This window comes from Lotus japonicus, chromosome 1 (genome assembly GCF_012489685.1).
Source record: "Lotus japonicus ecotype B-129 chromosome 1, LjGifu_v1.2".
Lineage (NCBI taxonomy): Eukaryota > Viridiplantae > Streptophyta > Magnoliopsida > Fabales > Fabaceae > Lotus > Lotus japonicus.
In genome coordinates, this window is record NC_080041.1 from 111993071 (window position 1) to 112016939 (window position 23869).

Consider the following 23869-nt stretch of genomic DNA (forward strand, 5'->3'; position numbering starts at 1 on the left):
TTCCCCATGTTGAACCTCTTCAGTATGTCTTTGATGTACTTCTGCTGGTACATGAAAATTCCTGCTGCAGTATACTCGAATTGCATGCCCAGGAAGTAACTCAGCTTTCCTAAATCTGACATCTCAAATTCAGACTTCAGAATCTGCTTCAGCTCATCAAGTTCTTTAGGATCTGACCCAGTTATCAACAAATCATCTACATATAGGCAAATGAGTAGCAAACCAGTGTCTCCATGACTCTTTCTGACATATACACCATACTCCACAGAGCACCTATGAAACTTGAGCTGAAAGAGGAAACCATCAATTCTCTTATTCCATGCTCGTGGGGCCTGCTTCAAGCCATATAAGGCTTTGCTGAGCTTGAAAACCATGTTTTCTTTTCCTTGTATCTCAAATCCAGGAGGCTGACTCACATAAACCTCTTCTTCCAAAGGTCCATTCAGAAATGCAGATTTCACATCAAGCTGAAAAATAGGCCAGTTCCTCGCACTAGCAATGGAAACCACTAGTCTTATGGTTTCTATCCTTGCCACCGGTGCGAAAACCTCAGAATAATCCAGCCCAGGTTTTTGTAGAAAACCTCTAGCCACAAGCCTTGCCTTGTGCCTAGCAATAGAACCATCAGGATTTAACTTCTGTTTGAACACCCATTTAACCCCAATTTTGTGCTTATTTGGAGGTAAATGGACCAGAGACCAGGTCTGATTTTTCTCAATTGCTTTCAACTCATCAATCATAGCAGCCTTCCAAACTGGTTTCGCAAGAGCTTCCTCCACATGCAATGGCTCAGCGTCAGCCATCAGAGCAAAGTGAATCAGATCGCCTTCATCATTAACTGCATGGTCAGGGACTGTCTGATACTCACTTGGAACATGGTCTGCAGAACCATCTGAATCAGCCTGATCATCATGTGGTAAAGCCTCAGAATTAGTTTGGTGGACATGTGATAAAGGTGCAGAATTACTGTTCTCACCCAGAACATCAAGTCCAAATCTTCTAAGACTGCTTCTGTTCTCCTTCCAGTCCCAGTGCTCTTTCTCAAGCACCATGACATCTCTGCTGAAAGTCATCTTCTTTCTTGTTTCCATCATACAACTTGTACGCACCAGTTGGATGATATCCAACTAAGATCATTGCTTCACTCTTGTCTTGTAGCTTGCTTCTCCTTTGATCTGGAACGTGCTTATAACAAAGTGAACCAAAAATCCTCAAATGACTAACCTTGGGTTTACTTCCAGTCCAAATTTTCTCAGGAACCTGTTCTGGAAGCCTCTTTGTTGGACATCTGTTAAGAATATAAGCAGCTCCTGCCACTGCTTCTCCCCAAAAACTTTGAGGCAGAAATTTCTCCTTCAGCATGCTCCTTGTCATGTTGAGGATGGTTCTGTTTCTTCTCTCTGCTAGACCATTGTGTTGTGGGGTATAAGGGGCTGGAACTTCATGTTGCACACCACATTTCAAACAAAAATCAGCGAACTCCTTGGAAGTGTACTCTCCTCCTCCATCAGTTCTGAGTGTTTTAAGAAGCTTCCCACTTTGCCTTTCAACTGCAGCTTTAAAGTTCACAAATGTTGAGAATGCTTCACTCTTCTGCTTGATAAGATATACCCACAACATCCTGCTGTACTCATCAACAAAACTCATGAAATACTTGTTTCCTTCTAATGAAGGAACCTCAAATGGCCCACACAGATCAGAATGCACAACTTCTAGAATGTCTTTAGCTCTCATTCCTAGTTGTGACTGAAAAGAATTTCTGGTTTGTTTCCCAGCCATACAAACCTCACAAACTTTCTCAGGCAATGCAGTAACAGGCAAACCGGACACCATGTGTTTGACACCTAACTGATGCAAACTTTTAAAGTTCAAGTGACCATACCTGGAGTGCCAAGTCCAACATTCTTCTTCAGGTTCTTGTGCAGCAAAACATTTAATTTCAGCAGCTTTCATATTGACCTGAAAGGTTTTGTTCTTTGTGAGATTAGCATTCAGAACTAGCCTTTCCTCAGGATCATACAGATGAAGCTTCCTATTCTTCGTGTCAAAGTTGTACCCTTTCTCCACTAGCTGACCAATACTCATCAAATTGCACTTTAACTCTGGAACATAGAAAACATCTTTGATAACCGCAGTCTTACCATTCTTCCTTGGAATGACTACATCTCCTTACCCTTTTATCTGAAGTGTCCTGTTATCAGCAAATTTTACTTTGCCAGTCCTCGTCTTGTCCAGATCTACTAACCATTCATTGTGGCTGGTCATGTGATTGGAACAGCCTGAGTCTAGGTACCATATCTCTTCAGTTTCAGCACTCACTGTTGAATTCATTGTTGTGACCATTAGCATTATAGGATCTTCATCAGAATCTTCCCTTGTTGCATAAGCTTCCTTGTCTGCATTCTTCTGCTGTTTTGGTTTGCCAGCGCGACACTCATAGGAGAAGGTTGTCAGACTGGTGAGTCTAAGCAGACTCGTTTTAGGTAGGTAGACTCGACTCGTAGACTCGACTCGTAGACTCGAGTCTACCAGAAATGAAAATTTACTAAGTATAACCCTGTCATATGAAAAATAAATACAAACATATAATCTAATTATAAGATGATTAAGAGCATCCAAGATGCATTTAATCAAATAAACTCAAAATCCAACTTCATAATAAAGCAATTAAGCAAAGTTTAACAAAGTACCACACCATAAGCTAATTAGTAAGTACCAAAATAAAGTACATACTCAAAGTACCACAACAAAAGCATTAAAACAAAGTACATAAAAGTCAGATGAAAAGTCATTCTTCCATTCCATGATCATCACCATCATCATCTTCAGATTCTCCTCCATCATCATTGCCATCGGCATCACCTTCATCAGAATCAGATGAAAAGTCTTGTCTAATTCCACTTGCATTAGTATGACTAATACTTCCTTCAACTTCATCCAAATCAACATTAACATCATTATCATTAAGATGTTCAAGTCCAACTTCTTCATTCCGTTCATTGACATTAACATCTTCTCCTTCCTCAGTTATCCACTCATCATCTGAAGCAACTTCCTCAAATGAACAAGAGGCAAAAACATTTCTCTTTTTTGGTTTATTCTTCAACTTCAAGTTGTACATGACATAAACCAAATCATTCATCTTCTTTTGGTGCAATTTATTCCTTTTCTTTGTATGCATCTAGAAATAAAACATAATTTTACAATTTCAATATTATTTAAAAATATCATAACTTCCTAAATTCTAAGCCATATATATTAATATGTAGAAACAAAGTGAGATACAAGTCAAACATACCATTTCAAATGCGCTCCAATTACGCTCACACCCGGAAGAACTACAAGTCAAGCTTAGAACCCGAATGGTAAAATTACTTAGTTCGGGACAATGATCTCCATAAGCCTCCCACCATTCTGCTGGAGTCACAGTCTTCCTAACACTTTGTGCATCTTCTAGTCCAAACATGCCTTTTCTATTATGAAACACAATAAGTTGGGCATGAATCTTTTTCCTCTCCACGGCATTGGGTACCATCTTTATCATGCAACTGTATAGCCCTTCTTTGACCTCAACATCTTCCTTTTTGAAATTAGAATCCCAATGGAAGTAGGGATTAAGATAATATCCAGCTGCATGTAAGGGCCTATGAAGTTGTTTATCCCACCTCTCATCAATGATTTTCCATACAGACTCATATCTACAATATAAAGAGAACATTTAGTTTTAAGAAAGAGTGAAAATAATCTATGAATAAGGAAAACGTATTTACCTTTTCTTGACATCCTTGAAGTTTGTTCTTATCTTCTCTTTAGCGGTATCAATTGCATCATATACGAAACCCATGGCGGGTTTTTCATCTGAATCCACCAAGCGAAGGACTTCTATCATAGGACCAGCAGCCTTGAGACATATCACTATGTTCTTCCAAAATTGAGAATCCTTTACTATTCTTTGCACCTGTTTCCCCTCTGTTGAAGCAGCAAACTTAGTTGACCTCCAATCTTCTGAATCAAACATGGCCCTCAATGGTGTTTCGAGTTCACTAAGACAAGATAGAGTCAAATATGCTGTGGCAAAGCGAGTCGCACCAGGCCTAATCAAGTCCCTCCCAGAAGTCTCTTTCCTCAACAAAGTAATAAGCATAGTCCTGGAATATATGTAGGTGGTGATATTTCTTCCCTTCTTTATAGTGACTTTATGCACATTCAAAATCTTCTCAAAATCTTCTTATATCAAGTCAATGCAATGTGCCGCACACGGGGTCCAATACGGGGTCCAATACAAATGATCTATTGTTTGCATCAACTTTTCTCCCGCTGCTTTGTAATTTGCAGCATTATCAGTAACCACCTGAACAACATTTTCTGCTCCAACATAATTGATAGCATCTTCCAACATTTTTGAATCCTTATCAGTGGTTTTTGAAATGTCAGAAGTGTCCAATGAATACAGAAAAAATGTACCTTTAGGACTGTTTACCATGAAGTTGCAAATTGAGCGCCTCTTCCTATCAGTCCATCCATCAGACATGATTGTGCAACCAGTTTTTTTCCATTCCTCCTTAAACTCATCTCTGATTCCATCAGTTCGAGCCACAGCTCGTTTCAAAAGCTTTTCTCTAATATCATTATAAGAAGGTGGTTTGAAACCACATCCATATCTCCCAACAGTCTCCAACATCTTTGCAAAAGCAGGATTTTTCACCACATTGAAAGAAAGACCACTTGTGTAGAAAAATTCAGCAATTTCATCATAAGCTTGCTCCTTCAAGTCTTTTTTCAGCATTTCATTCAAATGTTGTTGCACCCCTCCTCCACTACTCTTTCCCTTTGATGTGAAGCTAAGAAGACCTTTCCCTTTGCTTTGAATTTGATGCCTAGCAACATCAACCTCCACTTCATTTTCTGCACTAATGTCAATCAAATGCCTCTTTTTATTTTTTGCATCTTCAGCATTAGACACAATTTGCTTAAACAATTGCATCACATCATCTGGGACACTAACACATCGCCCAGCATCTTCTCCATAACAAGCAAGGTGTAACTTGAATCTATTAATTCCTCCCCAGAATTCGCTATGACAATAGTTGCAGCGAACTTTTTTGCCATTTCCAAGAACATCTATCCCATGTTTCCACCCAGGATCATTTCTTCTACCGGGATAGTTCGATCTTCCGCTTACATTAGAAGAAGCAGTAGCAGCATTACTAGTGTTTTGTGAATTTCCAGCCCCTGACATTGCTCACTCACTGTCCCAGAAAATAAAAATAGCAGGTAAGGACATGGAAAGAACATGAAAGAACTCACAGAACCTGACATTCATCTCACTCACAGAAATGAAAGAACATGGAAATGAAAAAAAAAAAACAAAAGAACTCACAGAAATAGAAGGTACACGAAGGAGATGAAGCAATCAGGGAGTAGGGAACAGAAACAGGGAATAGGGAACAGAAGCAATTAAGCAAAGCAAATTAGGAAGGAAACAAAAACAAAGAAGAAGGAGATGAAAGCAAATCAGGAAGGAAGAAGGAAATGAAAAAAAAAATAAAACAAACGCAGAGGAGAAGGTTACCCACGAACCCACGAACGAAGGAGATGAGACACGCAGCGGCGGCGCGAGGAGAACGCAGATCCTTGAGTGAGGAAGAATGAAAGCAGAGGAGAGGAGAACGCAGGGAAGATAGAACGCAGAGAAGGTATAAAATTAGGTTTAGAATTTGGGGATTTTTTAACTTAAAAAAAAAAAAAACCTTGACTCGGTGACTCGGTCTTGACTCGCGAGTCAACCTAGTCAGACCGAGTCTGACCGAGTTTTGCCAGAAAACGAGTCTGACAGCGAGTCGACTCGTTTTTTCTATGTAGACTCGCGAGTAGACTCGCGAGTCTACCGAGTCAGCGAGTTAACTCGCGAGTCTGATAACATTGCATAGGAGTAGTGTCCCATCTTGTGACACTTGTAGCATTCAACATTCTTCTTATCAGTCTTCCTCTGATTGCCACCATTCTTTGCAGATTCACCTCTCCTTTTGGACGATTCTGGCTTGTCAGAATTATCTTGAGACCACTTTGACTTGTTGTCGGACTTTCCTTTGCCTGTCCACTTCTTCTTTTTGCCATCATGATTGTCCAGACCAACCTTCAAAGCTTGTTCTGCAACTTTCACAGAATTACGATCAGCAAGGTGCATCTCATGTGCTTCCAATGAACTCTGCAACTCTTCTATCTTCATGCTGTCCACATCTTTAGATTCCTCAATTGCCACTACGATGTAGTCAAATTTGGGAGCCAAGGACCTCATGATTTTCTCTATCACCATCACATCAGTGATCTTTTCTCCACATCCCTTCATTAAATTGACAGTGGTTAGGATCTTGGTGAAGTATTCACCTACCTTTTCATTCTCCTCCATCTGAAGACCTTCATACTGTCTTCGAAGAGTTTGCAACTTTACCTTCTTTACCTTGTCATTGCCACTATGAACTTTCTGCAGAATGTCCCACATCTCCTTTGCTGAAGATGCATTTGCTATTTTTTCAAAATGCGTATCATCCACGCATTGATGAATGAGAAACATCGCCTTACAATCCTTCTTCTTCATATCGTTATGAAGAGTCTTCTGTTCTTCAGTCATATCTTGGGTCAGTGGTTGAAACCCATTCTCTATAACATCAAGAACATCTTGAAACCCAAATAGAACTTTCATCTGAGAATTCCATCGATCCCAATTCTTATCAGTTAGAACTGGGAGATTTACTCCCGGCAGATTGTTACTTGCCATCGTGAGGGTTTCGGTTTCTTGATCAAAATCGAGATTCACAGCGTGTAGGGGAGGAACCTCTGAAACTCGCAGCTTCCACCAATTTCAGAATCGCAGAATTACAATTCTGATGAAGGACGAGACTCGCAGAATCGCACTTCAACAAAACCGAGCCAAACAGATTTGAAACACACAGTTTCACAGCAACCCTAAACCACCAAACCTATCACAGGCCTCGAAACTCGCAGCTTCGATTAGAGGTTGCGTTTGGCTCCGTTTAAACAAGATTGAAACACGCAGCTTCAATCTTCACGACCGCAGGTCCAAGAATCGGAACGTGCTCTAGATACCAAGTTGTTGGAGAAAATAGAGAAATAACGTGAAAGAGTAGAGAGAGAGATTGAGGGAAAATATATTATTGACTTAATTAAAACTGAAAGCAATACATGTCTTATATAAAAGACCTAGCTTACTAGAAGATAACTAAAAGATAACTTCTTATCATAATAACTAAATCAGTTATTATCTTTTATTCTAGCCTCTATCTAATAGCACTATATCACTATCTATTAGCTAGATTTAATATTTGAATTAATATCCACAATACCCAAATGGTGAAAATCATCAATTTCATTTGGAAGTCTGATGCTTTCTCTATGATCAAATCTTTTTTCTTCAGTCTTCCGATATTATGTCTGACAAGTTCATTACATCCGGCTAGGTGTTTTTTTCTTTTCTTTTCATGATTTTCAATCTTCCTTTTTGGGATGTAATAAAATTTCCAGGACAAAGAAAAGCATAAATTCTTTCTTATATTTAGCCCTCACTTGTTGATTTGGTATCCTAAAACCCTGCAAGTAATTCTCTTGAACAATCACCTGTTATGCAGCATGTTGACTGTGGTAACACTTAAATTGTAGCTTTGAGTGTTTCTCTAATTAAATTTCTTTCTAAGTTTATGCTTATTATTGAGTAGCGAACTAAAATAGTTATAACTAATTATATTAATTTATACTTACAAAGGTTCATCTCATTTTGCGCATCAATAGATTGATAAAGTGGCTGTGTAAAGATTAAAAGCTTCGCTCTTGTAGGAGCATCAACCTGCTGGCCATGGCTGTACAGATTTTCCTGATGCTAACATTGCCGTGAGCTCTCTTCTGCAGCATACTTATACCATTAGTCTTTAATGAAATAGGTGCACAGGTGTACATATATCATCATATGAGTGAGGGGAGCAATAACACTTACGGTATAATTTGTTAAAATAAGTTTTTATCCCTACTCATCTGTGCTTTAGGATGTTCGGGAAAACGATCATGTTGGTTCTCTTTCTTCCTTTTTATCTTTTTAGTTGGATGTCTTGTCCGGTCATCCCCTCTGTTTGGGTTGAGGGAAACGAGTCGCCAATTTATGGGTATATTTTATACATGGCTACATATGCATACAGATTTTCATTGTCTATATGTTGGTTTGCTTTATGTTGGTTTGCTTTCACTGTTTTTGAGGGAATGTGATGATTTGTCATATTTTTGAGAGTTAAAGAAAAGGGAAAGTTACTCTATTGGAAATGTAAGGCTAGATGCTAGGTGATATTAGTGGGTGAATGTTGGCTTAAATTTTGTTATGGCCGGTTAACTTTACAAATGAACGGTGATATATATGGCATTTTATAACCCCTGGGATATTATGTAAGCCATTGTTGTAATGGAGATGCTCTAAGTAATCAACATGAACGATTATGTTCCCTGGGTTTGTGAACCTTGTATTGGAGATGCTCTAAGAAATCAACACGAACGATTCTGTCCTCTGGGTTTGTGGACCTAAAAATTAGGACTTCACCTAGGGGCATCATAATTATTTGCGCAAAAAGTTCTCCACCCACTCCCAATCTTCGCATATGGTTACATGGTTGGTGCAATGATGGAACACTCGATCCCAACTCCGTCAGGTCCAATGAACATCCATGTGTCAATATAAGCATCCCTAAGATAATGAGAAAGTGCACTGATATTCGGGATCCATTTCCTATGCTTCTATGAATTCGTCGTTTTCCTGTAAATTTTCTAGATTATCAGCCACAGGGCCAATGCTTAATTCAGGATTCAGCAGTGGAAAAAAAATAGGCTCCTCAACCACAACTGAATTGTCAATGTCATGAGCAGTGTCTAATTTTGTATCCAGAACAGGGATCTCAACCACTATCATATTATCAACTACATGAATTGGAACATGAAGAGGCTCCCCAACCAATAATGGATTTGTCATCCACGATATCTGATTCCGGATCCAAAATTGGAACAGGAAGAGTCTCTTGAATAACTTGGGGGCTGTCAGGTGGAACAGGAAGAGGCTCTAGTGGAGGTTCAAATAATGGGTTAAAATAAAATGACAAGATGTTTGGATCAATGACTTCTATAGGTCCAAGAAGATGGCGAAAAGAGCGTAATTAATTTTCTTGTCTTCATCATTATTGTAAATAGATACGAGGAATACAAAATCTTTCATGTATTTCAACATAAACCAATTAACTCCGACAAAGTTGTAGAAGTTTCGTAATTCATACCACCCATGTGTCAGTTTGGGGTGAGTTTCATTCATGTTGAATTGAACTGAATGTGTGTTACCTGATTGATTAATGAGTGTCTAGGTGTTCTTCAATTCACCTATGTAGGTGCTGGCGAAATAATTTTGAATTTCAGCTTCATGCTGATGAATTAGGTTACGTGTTATTTCATTGAAGTTGTAACTTTTTAAAACTGAAATAACACATTATTTCAAGAGACTCTTCCTGTTCCAATTTTGAATATGGAATCAGATATCGTGGATGACAATCCATTATTGGTTGAGGAGCCTCTTCATGTTCCAATTCATGTAGCTAATAATCTGATAGTGGTTGAAAACCCTCTTCCTGTCCCAGTTCTGGATTCAAAATTAGATACTGCTCATGACATTGACATTGGTAATGGATCTCGAATATCAGTGCGCTTTCTTCATTAAACTCACCAAATATCAGGCTACAAAATACCAACTGGTAATTATTTAGGATACATTGGTAATGGATCTCTGATTTTTCCCCCTTGAATTCTAACACGTGCAGAATGTCTCTATGGAAGTTTCTCATTATCTTAGGGATGCACAAGTTGCACTTTTTGAACGTGGCATTATATATATTTTTTCTTATGTATTCGTTCTTCATTTATTTCTTTAAATTATGTATTCCTTTTTGTCCTTCTGTCTAAATTATGCTTTCCTTTATCAACGGTCAAGACTCAAGACAATTTCACACTTTCAATTCTCATCTCTTTGACCAAAAAAAAAATTCTCATCTCTTAACTACAGGAAAAAGTTGTATATGTAAGTAGATATAGTGTTTTTGGGTAAACAACTTAACAAGCACTTATTCATAAGATAATTTGAGAAATTACCAATTGAGAATAGGTTATGACAAGCATAAATTCTTATCCATAAGCTAATATGAACACCTTACAAAACTAAGGTGAAAAAACTATTAAAGTAGGTCATAAGCTATTATTAACATACGTTTTTCCAAAAAACAAATATAAGAGTTTAAGCTATGATGTAAATTCAAATAAGTTTTTCCACACAAGGTTATAAAAAAAATCTTGGCTTAAAAACTGTTACCCGAGTAGTGGGTACTTTGTAGGACCTCGTCCCACCTACTTGGGTCTTGTATGGGTATGCAGGAAGGGATGCTCCTAAGTGTGTGTAGGGGTTGTGTTTGTTCGCGAGAATGACTTTCTCGTCAAGTCAGTTCGAGGGGGTGTGGACCAACTTGCGCGCGTATTCAGCACACACACACACACACACACGCACGCGCGCGCACGCACGCACGCACGCACGCACGCGCGCGCACGCACGCACGCACGCACGTAATTGGTTGAAACGATTTGATTAGGCATGACAATAAAGAAAAAGTGAACCTGGACCCTAAGAAGCATGGGTGAAGATAAGTTTGAGGGTGCTAATACTTGTCTGAACCCCTGATGTATTAATTTTTTTTGGATCAGCAATCAACTTATATATTAAAAGGCACAAGGGGTGCCATCCAAAAGAGCCAAAATACAGAGTATAGATCAACATAAACATAAGAAGAAAAAAAAGAGAAATTAAAGAGCCTTATAACAAAGGCCACCAGACCAATAGCAGGTGCTGGAGTGAAACTAGAACAGAATCTAGACTTCGACAACCCCAAACCAGATCGAACTCCCCACGAGACACATGATAACCCCCCTCTGATTAAATCCAAAACTAGCACCCAAGATCACGAGACACATGATAACCCCCCTCTGATTAAATCCAAAACTAGCACCCAAGATCACAAAATGTAAACGGCTGAATGAAAATCAATATCCCCACCCTTAAAGATCACAGAATTTCGCACATGCCAGGCTAGCCAAATGGAGCAATAACCCTTCTCGCGTCTCAGACCTCCCCACGAGGACAAGTGTTGTAAGAAATGAGCTTGACCATCTTCGGGCAGCACCAGTTGGATACCACACCATCTGTATAGAGCCATCCAAACCTGCGATGAAATAAAACAAGTCTTATGGGAGTCGGCAAGATCGACCACTCCCCACCCAACCAAGTTAAAACGACCACACTCTTAGTTCAAGCTCCACTATCCTAGTGGACTAGAACTAGGGGACTACTGTTCTAGGAGTCGGCAAGATCGCCCACTCCCCACCCGACCATGATAGGACGACCACGTCCTCTTCTGGGGACGCTCCAGCCGATCACCCCCGGGTCGATCATGTTGTCTCCTCACCCGAGTCCCTTGAACCCACATTCTAACTTGAGCGTCAGAGTGTCATCGCAGGGACCCCTCCCGGTCACAACGAACAATGGAGCACCGTCAAGACCATCATCTCTCCACCCCCTCGCCGAAGTTTCACTGTTCCCCTCTCTCCCTACCCCTTCCTGGGTAGTCTTGGTCGGTTTCCCCCGATCAACAAGTAAAGAAAATGTGAAATGCAGATTTCTTTGTCGAGGAACATAGTGGGCACTTCATATCTAATCTGAGTCACTTCTTAACACTCCTCGCCTTCTGAGATTTTCCTATATATGGCTGGATGCAGTCCAGGAGCAATTTCCATGCAAGGGCAAGAACAGTAGAAGGTGCTCTAGCAGACCATAACTTATGGAACACTCCATTTTCATCCACCAACACTGACCTTGCATGATCTCATATGCAGAACTTACCGAATACCTGATTTATTAATTTCATAATATGAATTATAATAGTAGTTAAATACTAATATAAGCTTATATTTTGTTTAAAATGTGATTTAAGTCTTAATAGCTTAAACTTTTGAAAGAATATGTTAGAATATAAGAGTTGTTTAAATGACCCATGTGGATTACTAACCCACAATTCAATGGACCAATAAAACTTTTTATAAATAAAATATAGAAATTTCAACTCACTTATCATCAATGTGATAGGACGATGAGTTATTTAACCTAAACTTTCTCATGAGTCATTTAGACAGCTCCTAAAATATAATATAAATAGTTTAAACTTTTGGAATAATTGATTACTTAACAATAATAAATAATAAATAGTAAGGACATCATCCCAAAAAGATGAGAAACAATACCAAATTGTTGTGAGAACATTACCAACCTATTGTACTTAATTCTAAAGGACATAGGAGCATATTTGATTAATTAGATAATAAGTAGTAAGGACATCATTCCAAAACCATGGCATCTGATTAATTAAGAATTAAGCGGTAAGGATATCAACCCCCCAAAAAATGACGAGGAACAATTTAGGGTACAAACATAACATAAATGTTGTGAGATGGGTTGCGAAAGAGTCCAACATCCATGGCTCACAACGGGTGATGCTAAAGCACTGCAATCCTTTTATGCGTGGTCCCAAAATGTAGTCGCAATAAGAAGAACAAGTCCCCGGCGGATTTTCTTTTCTTGAGCCAATCCTTGCTAAAAGAGTTTGGTTGTCGGGAAATGAGGCTGGGCTTCACCATAAGGGATCAGACTCCGTGATGATTAGGGCCTTAGTGGCTGAGCTAAAAGAAAATCTCCTAATTTGTATGGTAGTTGATGCGGGGTGGGTTAGCTTGGCAGGGTTGGTGGGTGTTGGTGGATTCGTGCTTTTGGTTGTTTTTTTGTCGGGGTAGATTGCCGGTTTTTGGTGTTTATGACTTTTTTTTTTTACATCAGAAAGATAAATTGCACGGATTGATCTCTGGACATACCCCACATGGTGTCAGACTTTTGTACATACTTTTTTATTTATGTTCATTGATAAAATTATGCTTTAAAGAAAAATATTAGCTTCGTAGAGTTTTGGATGAGATTTAAATCTGCAATAGAATTTCAAAAGCATAAGGAGTTACTTACAGTTAATGATACAACTTAATGCTATGTCTGAGTTGAAGTTGCATAAGAATATAAAAAAACATGGTAGACAAGTTTCTACTCATGGAAACTTCTACATATTTTAATGTCAGTTGTTGAGTCATGAGTGCATGTTTGAATTGTAGAGTTGAAGAAACAAAAGTGGAAATAGCCAATCATTTATCTTTATACTTGATCATATTATTGTCCACGACAAAAAAAGTTGCAAATTGAGAAAAATTGTTTGTAATCCTTCCTACACATTGCACAATGTTCATATAAAATGTTTGAATCCGAAGGCATACACGTCGACATATCCTTTTATATTAAACGGTAAAGGTTTGACTAAAATCTTAAGTTAAGATGGACCAAATTTGCAACTAGGACACCACTTTTATATTATGATGAGAACGTACGTATTGAAGATGTTCTAAAGGGAAAGTGAGAGTAAGTGTTTTATGCATTTTGTTTAAATGCATGAATTATTTTATATTACTCCCTCAAGCAAAAGTCTTTTGAGTTTAAGTGTGGACAATCCACAAGCTTACATATTATGTGTTGAAATTCAACATTTTATTTTTAATATTTGGGAGCAACAATAATTGAACCGTAGACCACTTAGGCACTTACCATGTTATGAATCAGCTATCCCAAAAGCTTAGCTATTGGGTGAAAAAAAAAAACAGATAAATGAAGCTTCTAATAGTGTATTGAAAATTCAGAAAGATGGGAAGTGATGTTGAGCCCAGCAAGATAGAAGAAGTGGAGTGCTTAATTGACTCCATTGTACCTAAGAATGTTGAGATTCTCCCTCGGAGACATTCAAAAACCAAAGGAAGTGGACAATGGATTAAGGGGAAAAGAGAAAGCAATGGAACAACATCGAATTAGAACAATACTTTGCAACACTTGTAACACATTTGCTCTTCAAAATCTTATCTTAATATTTGCTGAGAAATATTACTATTTATTTTTAAAATTGTGATTATGAGGTTTATATTTTGTGGTTTTAATGTGAACAATCATAAACTTTTCCGGTAATAGCTTATCCGAACAAAAGGTATTCATCCCTGTAGGGATATTTTGTAGAATTACATGTCAACAAAATTTTGGACTTTACTACCTTCCTAAATCATGCAGAAAAAATTAACCATGCTTAAAGTGACTCACTAAATTATGCAGATATATAAATATAAATGATACCGCAATGAATTATGCAGATGAACAATGCAGTTACTGAACTGTATTGTCCAGGCCCTCTAAAAAACAACGAAAACAATAAAAAAATAAGTTATTCATATACAAGCAAAGCAGAAAATAGAATCTTCTAGCCCAGTAGAGATGTTCATCATGTATTAATTATCCTTGAGTTTGATCATAATTTCTAGAAGAGCATACTCTATTTCCATAATGAACTTGTAGCACCCTTGGGTTATAGTCAAATATTATTTCAATTGTAAAGTGTGCATAAAATGGTTACACTCATTTGTACGTCAGGCTGTAAATTATTGAGAGTAAGTACTAAAGGAATCTTCGACACTGATGAAACTTTAGAAAATTAACATTTCCTAAACTGTACAAGTCTGGTAAAATACAGCTAGCTATATAGATATCCACAAGTAAATGGAATTTATCAATTCTTATTCTACACTATGAGCTAACTTCTGTCAAACAATTTAATGAAACAATCACCCAGCTTCAAGAATGAGTCTTGCAATAGTCCCTGCATCAATTCAGAACAACAGTTATAATGGTACCCCTAATATAAGCCAAGTCAGATTGAAGCAATAAGAATACATTATCTCCAGCCAAAAGATACACAAATCCATTTCTACTGCGCATTTGGTGTTTCATGGAAAAGATACATTGAAATAAGGCCATAACCCTAAGGTTAAAAGAAGTGATGCGATACAACCTATAATGCACTACACAGATAATAGCTCGTAGACAGAATAAGATAATCATATTAAATAACATTTGAGCTCATCAAAGTTGTTCTTTAATTTGGAGAAAAATAGATAAGTTCTTTACAGATTGGATAAGAAAGACAACTAAGATTACTATCCCATTTGTTCCAGAATTCCACAGGGAAAATAATATCCTTCCCCTAACAGGGAAAATGCATTAGACATTTATTGAAGAAAAAGAAACTAGCATCATGAATTTCTCTATGACTGAGTTTGTTATTCTGGACAAACTTCACTCCTAGGCAAAAAGGTGGCTTCCTCACTAAGTACACATCAATTTCCCTGATGCTTTAAAGCATAGGGAGAAACATAATGCTATACATTTAAAGAAAATTATTAGCAAGGACTTACAATTTGTTCATTATGTTACTAGCAATTTTGTTTCATGCAGACAATCTTCAGTCCTCACATTGCTCCTCTTCACAGGCTTTTCCATTGTATTCATATTCTCATCATTCATCTCTTTGTCAAACACAAACTCAAGTTGTTTCTCAACAGACTTCACAACTGCTGTTCTCTTCGATCTTAACCGATATGGCGGAGATGCATTGAATGCCTTATTATTGGGAATGTTGCTCCCATTGCCATGGCTTTCTGGACTCTCAGAGAACGTCTCAACTTCCGAACCAGAATTATTCTTGGTTTTATCGGGTTCATTAGAAGTATGTGAATCACTGTCTACTTTCAAAACTTTACTTGGAGTAGTGTGCGTTTGGACTCTAGTTCTTCTCCTCAATATGGAAGGAGTATTTGGAAAAGTATTAGCAGCTTTTTTCAATATTGATTCAGGTGTCTCTGTGCATAATTCACTAGCCTTCACCCGAGGTGGAGTGAAGAAACCAATAGGTGATGACAACATTGGATTGGAACAATACTCATTCTGCTGGCAAACAATATTTAAATAAAGAGAATCTAAAGGAACCGAACCATCTAATTGGGGTGGCTCATAACATAGAGAACCATAGGTTAGACTTTCTTTTGAAGAAGGTGTCCTGATTAACCTGCTACTGCTCATCTTGCCATTGTTTAAACAATGCTCACTTGTTGAGTTTCCATTTAGTCCAGAATTCTCAAACTTCTGCTCATGTGTAATTCCAAAATTAGCAGTTGGTACTTGTTCTGAGTGGCTATAGCTATGATCCATGTTGGATGGTCCAGGCTTGCATTCTATACCGTCAGAATCAGCAGGTTCATTTGCAGGAACACTTGAAGAATCACCAACTTCTCTAATTGTTCCTGAGGACTCAAACTGATACTTGCTACTGTCATCTATCTTACTAATGGCTGTAGTTTCAGACGATGTTTCAACAGCTGCATTTAATTCTTTATTTGAGCAACTTGCAAACTGTTCTTGCATGTGCAATGTTTTAGTAGCAGAATGTCTAATTGCATCTTTGGCAGCAACTTGCGAGCTGTTCTTTGGAATTGGTGGAAGTCTTCCAGTAGTTAAATAAAAATCCAACTTTTTCTTCAAAGAACTATTCCAGTGGTTTTTTATTGCATTATCAGTCCTGCAGAACAAAAATTCAGGTAAACAAATGATATATTAATATTTGTTTCAAATACAAGTGGCATGCCATTTCAAATATATCTTAAAACTTTTGTAAAGAGGGTCATATAATCAACTTATTGTGCCATCCATCTAAGTTCTTATGTAACTTTAATAATCAGTAGTATCTTTTTATCCTTTTTGGCAGGGATTCAATCTTTAAAACAGTGTTGTCAATGGCGGATGACGGACTATGGCGGAGTTTTGACAAATAATGATGGTGGATTATGGCAGATCATAGCTGGATATCATCCGTGGCCGAGAGCCAAAAACCATCCGTGAGATGCCCGCCGTGGCAGATATTTGATAACACACACTACTATAAAATGAACTTAATTGAATTATAGAAGCATGGTACTTCCACTAAATATGTTTTAAACAGCATTGAGCAGATTAGTTCACTCCATAATGAAGAAGGTGGACAAATCATCATAACTTTTTCTGTCCGTAAATTCTAAGAACAGGAACCATAAGAAATGCATCACTGAACAAACTTGCAAAGGGAAAACTGACAAGTGATAAAAGCAAGACTATATAGATTTCAAATTTTTAAAGTAAGAAGACCAATATTATTCATACACCAGTGAAGTGGCTACCTGCTTTGGGCTAACTACAGCATTTCTCTTTTTGATGAAAAATGTACGAAAAAAGGCCCTTTCTATGTTATTAGAAAAGAGCTTTTCTTGCTTCTTTCTTTTGTGTGGCAGGGACTGGGGCTTAAGGAGGGTTGAGTGAACTATCATTTGAGAAACAAGTGTTGAGGAGAGACGTTTGGCCTCCATTAGGAGTAAAGCACGTGGCCTTTAAATAGAAGTTCCCTAACATATTTTTTTGCTCTTTACTTTCTTATTTTGTGTTTCATTCTTATGTTAAACAAGATTTCTTACTACCAACTCTAATTTCTTTCTGATCATCTTAATGAATTACTTTCATATTAAAAAATGCAACTACAATATATCCTCCTAAGATTTATTATTGAGAGCAAGAGAAATATGTCCAAGCAACACCACCACCACCGAAAGAAAATGAAATCATGTCAAAAGTCTGTTGCAGATACTACCAAGGATTATACATCTTAATTAGCATAAATAACAAAGATTCTATTCCATGATTTTGCTAGTACCTTAATTTCCTTTACAACAAATAAAGAATTAATAAGAAAGCGAACCTTCCAGGAAGAAACCTAGCTATGTCAGCCCATTTATTCCCCCATATCTGATGAGCATTCATCAGGGCCAATTCCTCCTCCAAAGTCCAGGCATCCTTCTTTATGTCGGGGTTAAGATGATTGTGCCACCTGAAAACATTTGAAAAGGAAAAACCAGTAAATTTGAGCAGTCCGTGCGCAAAGCAAGATATAGGATCAAATCATCCCTTAGGAACATCCAGACAGAATGAGGATCTTAAAAAATTGAAGCTGATATGTAAGAAACAGATATAAAATTTGTGCATATGATATGGAGAATAACATCATTTATCAATAAAAAATGATTTAAATGAAGATACAAAATGTAAAAAACTACCACATGAAGTTCAGTTAACCTACCGCTCTCGACACTGTTTCCCTATTCGACCAGGCAAAGACTTGGCTATCAAAGACCATTTTGTAGGCCCATATTTTGACACCAGATCAATAATTTTATCGTCTTCCTATAATTGAAGTAAGAGAAGTTAACGCTTGAATAAAATTGTATGAAAATTGAAAAAGAAGAAAAGGACTAGGTTTCAACCTCCTGTGTCCATGGTCCTTTAACAAGCTCTGGATTAAGAACTTTTTGCCATCTGTGCAGACACTGAACTTCTGATCTATCAGGAAAAAACTCAGCTGCATTCCACATTATAAATTGGTGTCAGGAAAATGAGCATAATGCTTTCATTAAGCACATCATATTGAGCAACATGAACAAATTCGTTTATTCACAGACATTACAATGCTCTGTTGAAGAACAAATTACACACAAACATTACACGCAAATAGAGGTTTCAAAGTTTTAATTTTTGTGGCTTTCTTCCAACTTATGTGCATTCCAAAGAAGTGAAAAACTAGCTAAAAGCTATCCTTGAGCTTATGTCTTTCAAATTATATTTGTCTTCAATCCAGATTACTTCTCAACCTCCCTTTTAGTAGCATGAAAACCATCTACACTAACTAGAGAGTTTTCACAGCATAGAAGTCCCATTACATATAGTTTTCATGTCCTTCGAGATTAAAATGCCAATGCAGTTTCTATTTCAAAACATATGATGAATGGAACTGCTCTGCACGTAGAAAACAATTTTGAGGAACTTCGCGATTTAGAACTTTTTTTACTTCCCCATCATTTTGTAAGCTGGAATCGAGGTACTTAAACAATATGACTAGTGTTAAGGTATGATCTCTAATTTTCATTTATAAGCAAAAATTAGAGTGTCCCATGCTAAACTTAAATTTCACATACTCTATTTTACTTCTACTTAAATGAAAGTCACGTGTTTTTCAAAGCTTGTCTACATATCTCTAGCTTCTTATTTATTTCTTCTCTGACTTTCCGGCTAGGGCTACATCATCATCCAAAAGTATGCATCGTGGCACCAGCTATTAGATTGGATATGTTCAATAACCACATCCAAGACTGAGTTATAAAGATAAGGGCTCAAAATTGATCCTTGGTGAGTAGGTACAGTCATATACTTATAAAATTAAAAATAAATAAAAAAGTCATTTCTGGCCTTACATTGTCTTATCACACAAGTCGTGACCCAATCCTACCTATTTTTAATTGCTAAATCTCATGCCCTTAATTTAGTAACTCGTGACATTAGCTCTTCCACCCTTCCTTGATATCTTGTTTCACTGCACCCCCATCATCCTTGATACATCTCACTTTGTTCAAGTCTCGTCTTTCTTCCTCCGCCTTTAACAATGCTTGCAAATACATTTTGTCCCCAACTTTGGTGCATAAGAATTGGTATAACCAATTAAATCATCTAGGTCTTGCTTAACTCACTGCCATCCTAATAACTTTCTTCACAACAATTTTTCTTTTTTCAATTTTCAGCATTTAACATCACGATCACACGGTATAGTTCTCTCTTAAACTTAACATTATATTGTATGCACATGTCCGACCATCATGAATTTTTACCCTTTGGTAAAAAACTTATTGATTTACGGAGTTTCTCTTTTGCTACCTTTCTAATCCCTTTAGTTAGCTCATTCCACATTTCACTAGCATTTCTATGTTTTTCCCAACACCCTTCTTTGAAATATTCGTTTGTATTTCACCTTCAATTGCCACCATATGATACTTGAAATCATGTCCTAATTGTTTCTAATTCTATTTACCCTTTTCTTGGCTTATAGTCTCATACATTGATAACCAAGACCCTGTGTTGGGTAGTCAAACTCCCTCCCGGTATGTCTTTTCAATTATCACAAAGAACTTTGCAAAAACAAGATTTTAGTTAAATTAATTTAGAAACCTGTAATCTTAAAAATGCAGTTAAACTATCTTAGGTAAGTCCAAATATTTATTTTTTAATAAAATCAAGGATCCATTGCAAAAGATATCTCCATTCAAAATCATTGCAGCAATAACAAGTGATGTCAGAAACACTAACAAGGGTGAATATATAAATATATATATATATAAGTACATATAAATACCTATCTTCTTCCAACTCTTTCCTTTAAAAGCTGCAACAGCATTCCTTAATGTCTCATCCTGCAGCATGTGCAAAAAACATTAAGAGAAATTATTAACTTATATACATGCAGCAATAATTGACAAGGACAAGCATAACATATGTTGGACTACACTTTAGATAGATGTTAAAACAAATGAGATGAATTCACTATTCAATTAGGCATCAGCTATGCTAACAAGCAAGAGCATATCTAGCCAAAAAAAGAAATCTGTCTCCAATGAGTAAAGACTAACCTCCTCTGCAGTCCAACCACCTTTAGCACGTCTTATAGGGCCAGTGGTCCTCCTGTACATAAAATTATTCACATGAGAAAAATCAATGTATGAACATCACACTGAAGATTTGTCGAAATAGATAAATTTTCCACCAGTATAATGGAAGTTAGCTACTATTGAAGAATGGGAAATTAAGCCAATGCCAGATAGGCATAAAACATGCAGTAAAGCAAGCTTCCCTAAGGTTCAACAGGATGATTGATCATGATTCATGAATCATGACCAATACTGCAATGAAAAAGTAAAGAACTTAACGGATATTACCGATGTGAGGTTGATGTCGACGCCGGGCTACATATCCCTGGAGATTTGCGAAGTGCACTGCCACTGCCTTCAGATACAGAGGAGCAAGAAGCGACAGTAGTTTGCTTATTCTCCAAACAACACTCCTCTGATTTCACCCCAGCCATATCCTTCAAAAAGCATAAATTTCAATCAACAAACCATTGCATATATCTTATATAATCAAGAAAAACAATAAGTCTGTAAGATAAAGTATTTTTGTAAAGAAGCAATTGCGGAAAGTACTGTTTCGTTGCAACCGATTCTGTTCTGTTCTAGAGAGTAGGGTTCTGGTACAAGTCTAGGCTTGTTAATAGCGCGCTATAGCGTAGCGCCCTGGGGGTTCACCGCTACTCCACTATTTTCCGCTATAGCGCTCGAAATAGCGTTTTTTTGGGCTTCCACAACGCTACAGTATCCGCCATTAACAACCTACTACACACTACAGTACAGGTGGACAAAGGGAGTGTATATAGGCCATTAATGCTATTGAATTGACAGAGTAATAGGATGGTTGATTATTATCTACTATCTAATCCCCCCTATTCTCCTATATATGTACAAAATCCTCGAGAACCCAGAACATTGCAACCATGAAAAACCCTAAAAACCCAGCTAAAATTGAGAAATTTCTAAACTTGCGCAGGGAAACACATATATAAATAGAACCCAGATCTTAGAATCCACTATGAGATCAAAACCTTCAACAATCAACACCCCTCCACCAAAAACAAGAAGAAAAAACTGACATAAAACATTTAAACTAAAACCCTATCGAAATCGTTTGATGGAAACTATAAACAGCCAAGAATCGATAAAAAAAAACAGAAAACATACACAAAATCAATCGACAACAAGAAAGAAAATCGTAATAATCATCTGAAGTGAAGAAGAAGTACCTGTGGTTGCAGCGAAGTGGCGGGAATCGAAGTGAAGCTCATAGAAGAAGAGAGCCCAAGATTGCTTTCTTCTCTATCTCTCTCTCTCTCTGGAAGCTAAGGTTTCGAAAAATCCTCGAACGTTGAATCGATGGAAAATTGAAACTTAATTTAAAATAAAAATAGAAATAATCCGAATATTTTATTTATTTATTTATTATATACCGAATACACTCACCGACGTTGCCGTTACTTATTGTTACGTGTGGTTTTTGAGCCTCTGTTAGTTAACGGCTTGCTCTGAACGTTAGGGGAATAAAAGTTTGAACCTCAAACGGCACTCAAGGTGTGACGGCGGAACAAGTTTCAGGTCTAAGAAGGAAACGTCCTAACTAATTTTGAGTCATGTATTGAATTGAATGATTTAATTAATATTTTAGGGTTTGGTTTACACAACACACACACAAGTGAACAAACAACGGCTACCTACGAAGATTTATTTATAACCGTCTGAAAAAATAACTGTTGCACTTTATGGTAAATCTAAGTTAGAATAAAAAGATACCTTTTGGGAGTTGGAATAAAAAGATACCTTCAAATGAGTACTATAAATTATTTTTCAAAAATAAACCACTAATCACAAAAAAGTTAAAAAATTACAATTAAAATTTATTTTTTTATAAAATAAAAATAGCGAGACAACCTAACTTAAGCCATTCTAACTTACACGGTTTCAGGGTCAGGTGAGCCAGATTAAAATAACCTGGTGTTCTTGAGAGCCACATTTTGACCAACCAATCCACAATTGACATCTTTATATTACATGTGTCATCTTGTGTATGCTTTTTTTTTGTTACAAGAGGAAGACTAAAAGAACAAGAAACTACACCGCTACGTCCATACACAAAGAAGCTATAATGAACGAAGGGGGAACTCGTCAAATGCGACGCAAGAGCCTTCGTTCATCTTGTGTATACTTTAAATGTAAGTGATTATTAAGTTGTAAAAAATGATTCCATTTTTAAGAGAGTGGAAGTCATGTGTCCAACATACAATTAAGATGAAGATGAATAAAAAGGGAGATGAATGATTATGAATTAAGAATTTTTACTATGCAAGTATTCTCAAGGACTTTTCTCCTACAAGTATTCTCAAGGACTTCTCCTACAAGTATTCTCAAGGATTTCTCCTAAACAATCTTTTTCAAAATAGTTTTCTTCTACATGATTCTCTTCTTTCAAGAGTGATAGTAGAGAAATTTCAAGCTCTAAAACTATAAGTATTTGATATGAGATTTGACTATTAGACTTTATAGAGGGAGTAAGAAATGGTTCTCTCTTTTTGAAGCAGAACATGTCAATAAGATTTGACTCTTAAGCTTGTGAAGTTTTCTTGCTTTTTATCTTGTTGATTTGTTCGTTGTATTTGGTTCAGTTGAGCTTGGATCATCAAAGGCATAAATCTTCAAGTCTTGCTTTTATACTTTGAGATCTTTTGTGAGAGAGATAATAGGGTTGTTGCTTGTACTTCACAGAGATTCTATCCTTGGATCAAACAGTACTTTCGTCAGGTGCATTTAATGTATGATATTGTTTGATGAAGAACTTTTGCGAAAAAAATAGCTTGACAGCTAGTAGGTGGCGTTGATCTTTGCTTCTATCCGTTGATGTGAAGATTGAGCAATTTGATTGTGACACATTGTAGTTTAGCTTTGGTCATTGTGCTTTGTCAGATCACGTGATATTGCCTTGAAGCTTCTTCACCAAGTTGTCTGAGATCTTTTCTAATTTGAAGATTGCGCTCATTCTCTAGACAATGCAACATTCTTCATAGGATAGTCCTCTTTCATTCTTTAGACATTCTTTCCTCAGACGGTTTTCTTTCTTTTTCTCCATTGGTTAGAAAGAGAGTTAAACGATAAGATTTGACCAATCATTTGAAGCTTCTTCACAAAGATTGAACTGTCTTGTACATATAGTGTTTGGCTTGGACAGAACAATGTAGGGCATAGACAATTGGTCACTGTATTCCTGAAATATGAAATTTTTCGTATTCCACTTATACCCTTAAAATTGTTATCATTCAAA

At 37.0% G+C, this 23869-nt stretch overlaps 4 protein-coding genes across 5 annotated transcripts in view; 1 reads left to right on the plus strand and 3 right to left on the minus strand.

Moving 5' to 3' along the window:
• LOC130729286 (E3 ubiquitin-protein ligase PRT6) overlaps positions 1–8238 on the plus strand; it is a 29206-nt gene extending 20968 nt beyond the window's left edge. The window contains exon 19 of one of the 2 annotated variants that reach the window (XM_057580985.1): positions 7781–8238. The gene's annotated coding sequence lies outside the window, so the exon portion shown is untranslated. The remainder of the gene's footprint in view (positions 1–7780) is intronic. The other variant, XM_057580984.1, reaches the window with a different exon arrangement.
• Positions 2789–4144, minus strand: LOC130719358 (uncharacterized). Its single transcript, XM_057569986.1, has 3 exons — positions 3771–4144; positions 3299–3698; positions 2789–3181 (listed from the first exon to the last, which is right to left on the minus strand). Exons 1-3 carry the CDS (start codon positions 4142–4144, stop codon positions 2789–2791), a joined length of 1167 nt encoding a protein of 388 aa, XP_057425969.1.
• Positions 4229–5239, minus strand: LOC130719366 (uncharacterized). The gene has a single exon (XM_057569992.1). The coding sequence runs from the start codon at positions 5237–5239 to the stop codon at positions 4229–4231; it is 1011 nt and encodes a 336-aa protein (XP_057425975.1).
• A 6308-nt stretch (positions 8239–14546) lies between the features above and the next one.
• LOC130729287 (transcription factor MYB3R-3-like) lies at positions 14547–21963 on the minus strand. Its single transcript, XM_057580986.1, has 9 exons — positions 21804–21963; positions 20887–21035; positions 20581–20632; positions 20307–20364; positions 18391–18485; positions 18207–18310; positions 17829–17957; positions 15463–16622; positions 14547–14867 (listed from the first exon to the last, which is right to left on the minus strand). Exons 1-8 carry the CDS (start codon positions 21843–21845, stop codon positions 15473–15475), a joined length of 1779 nt encoding a protein of 592 aa, XP_057436969.1. The 5' UTR covers positions 21846–21963; the 3' UTR covers positions 14547–14867; positions 15463–15472.
• Between the last annotated feature and the right edge of the window lie 1906 nt (positions 21964–23869).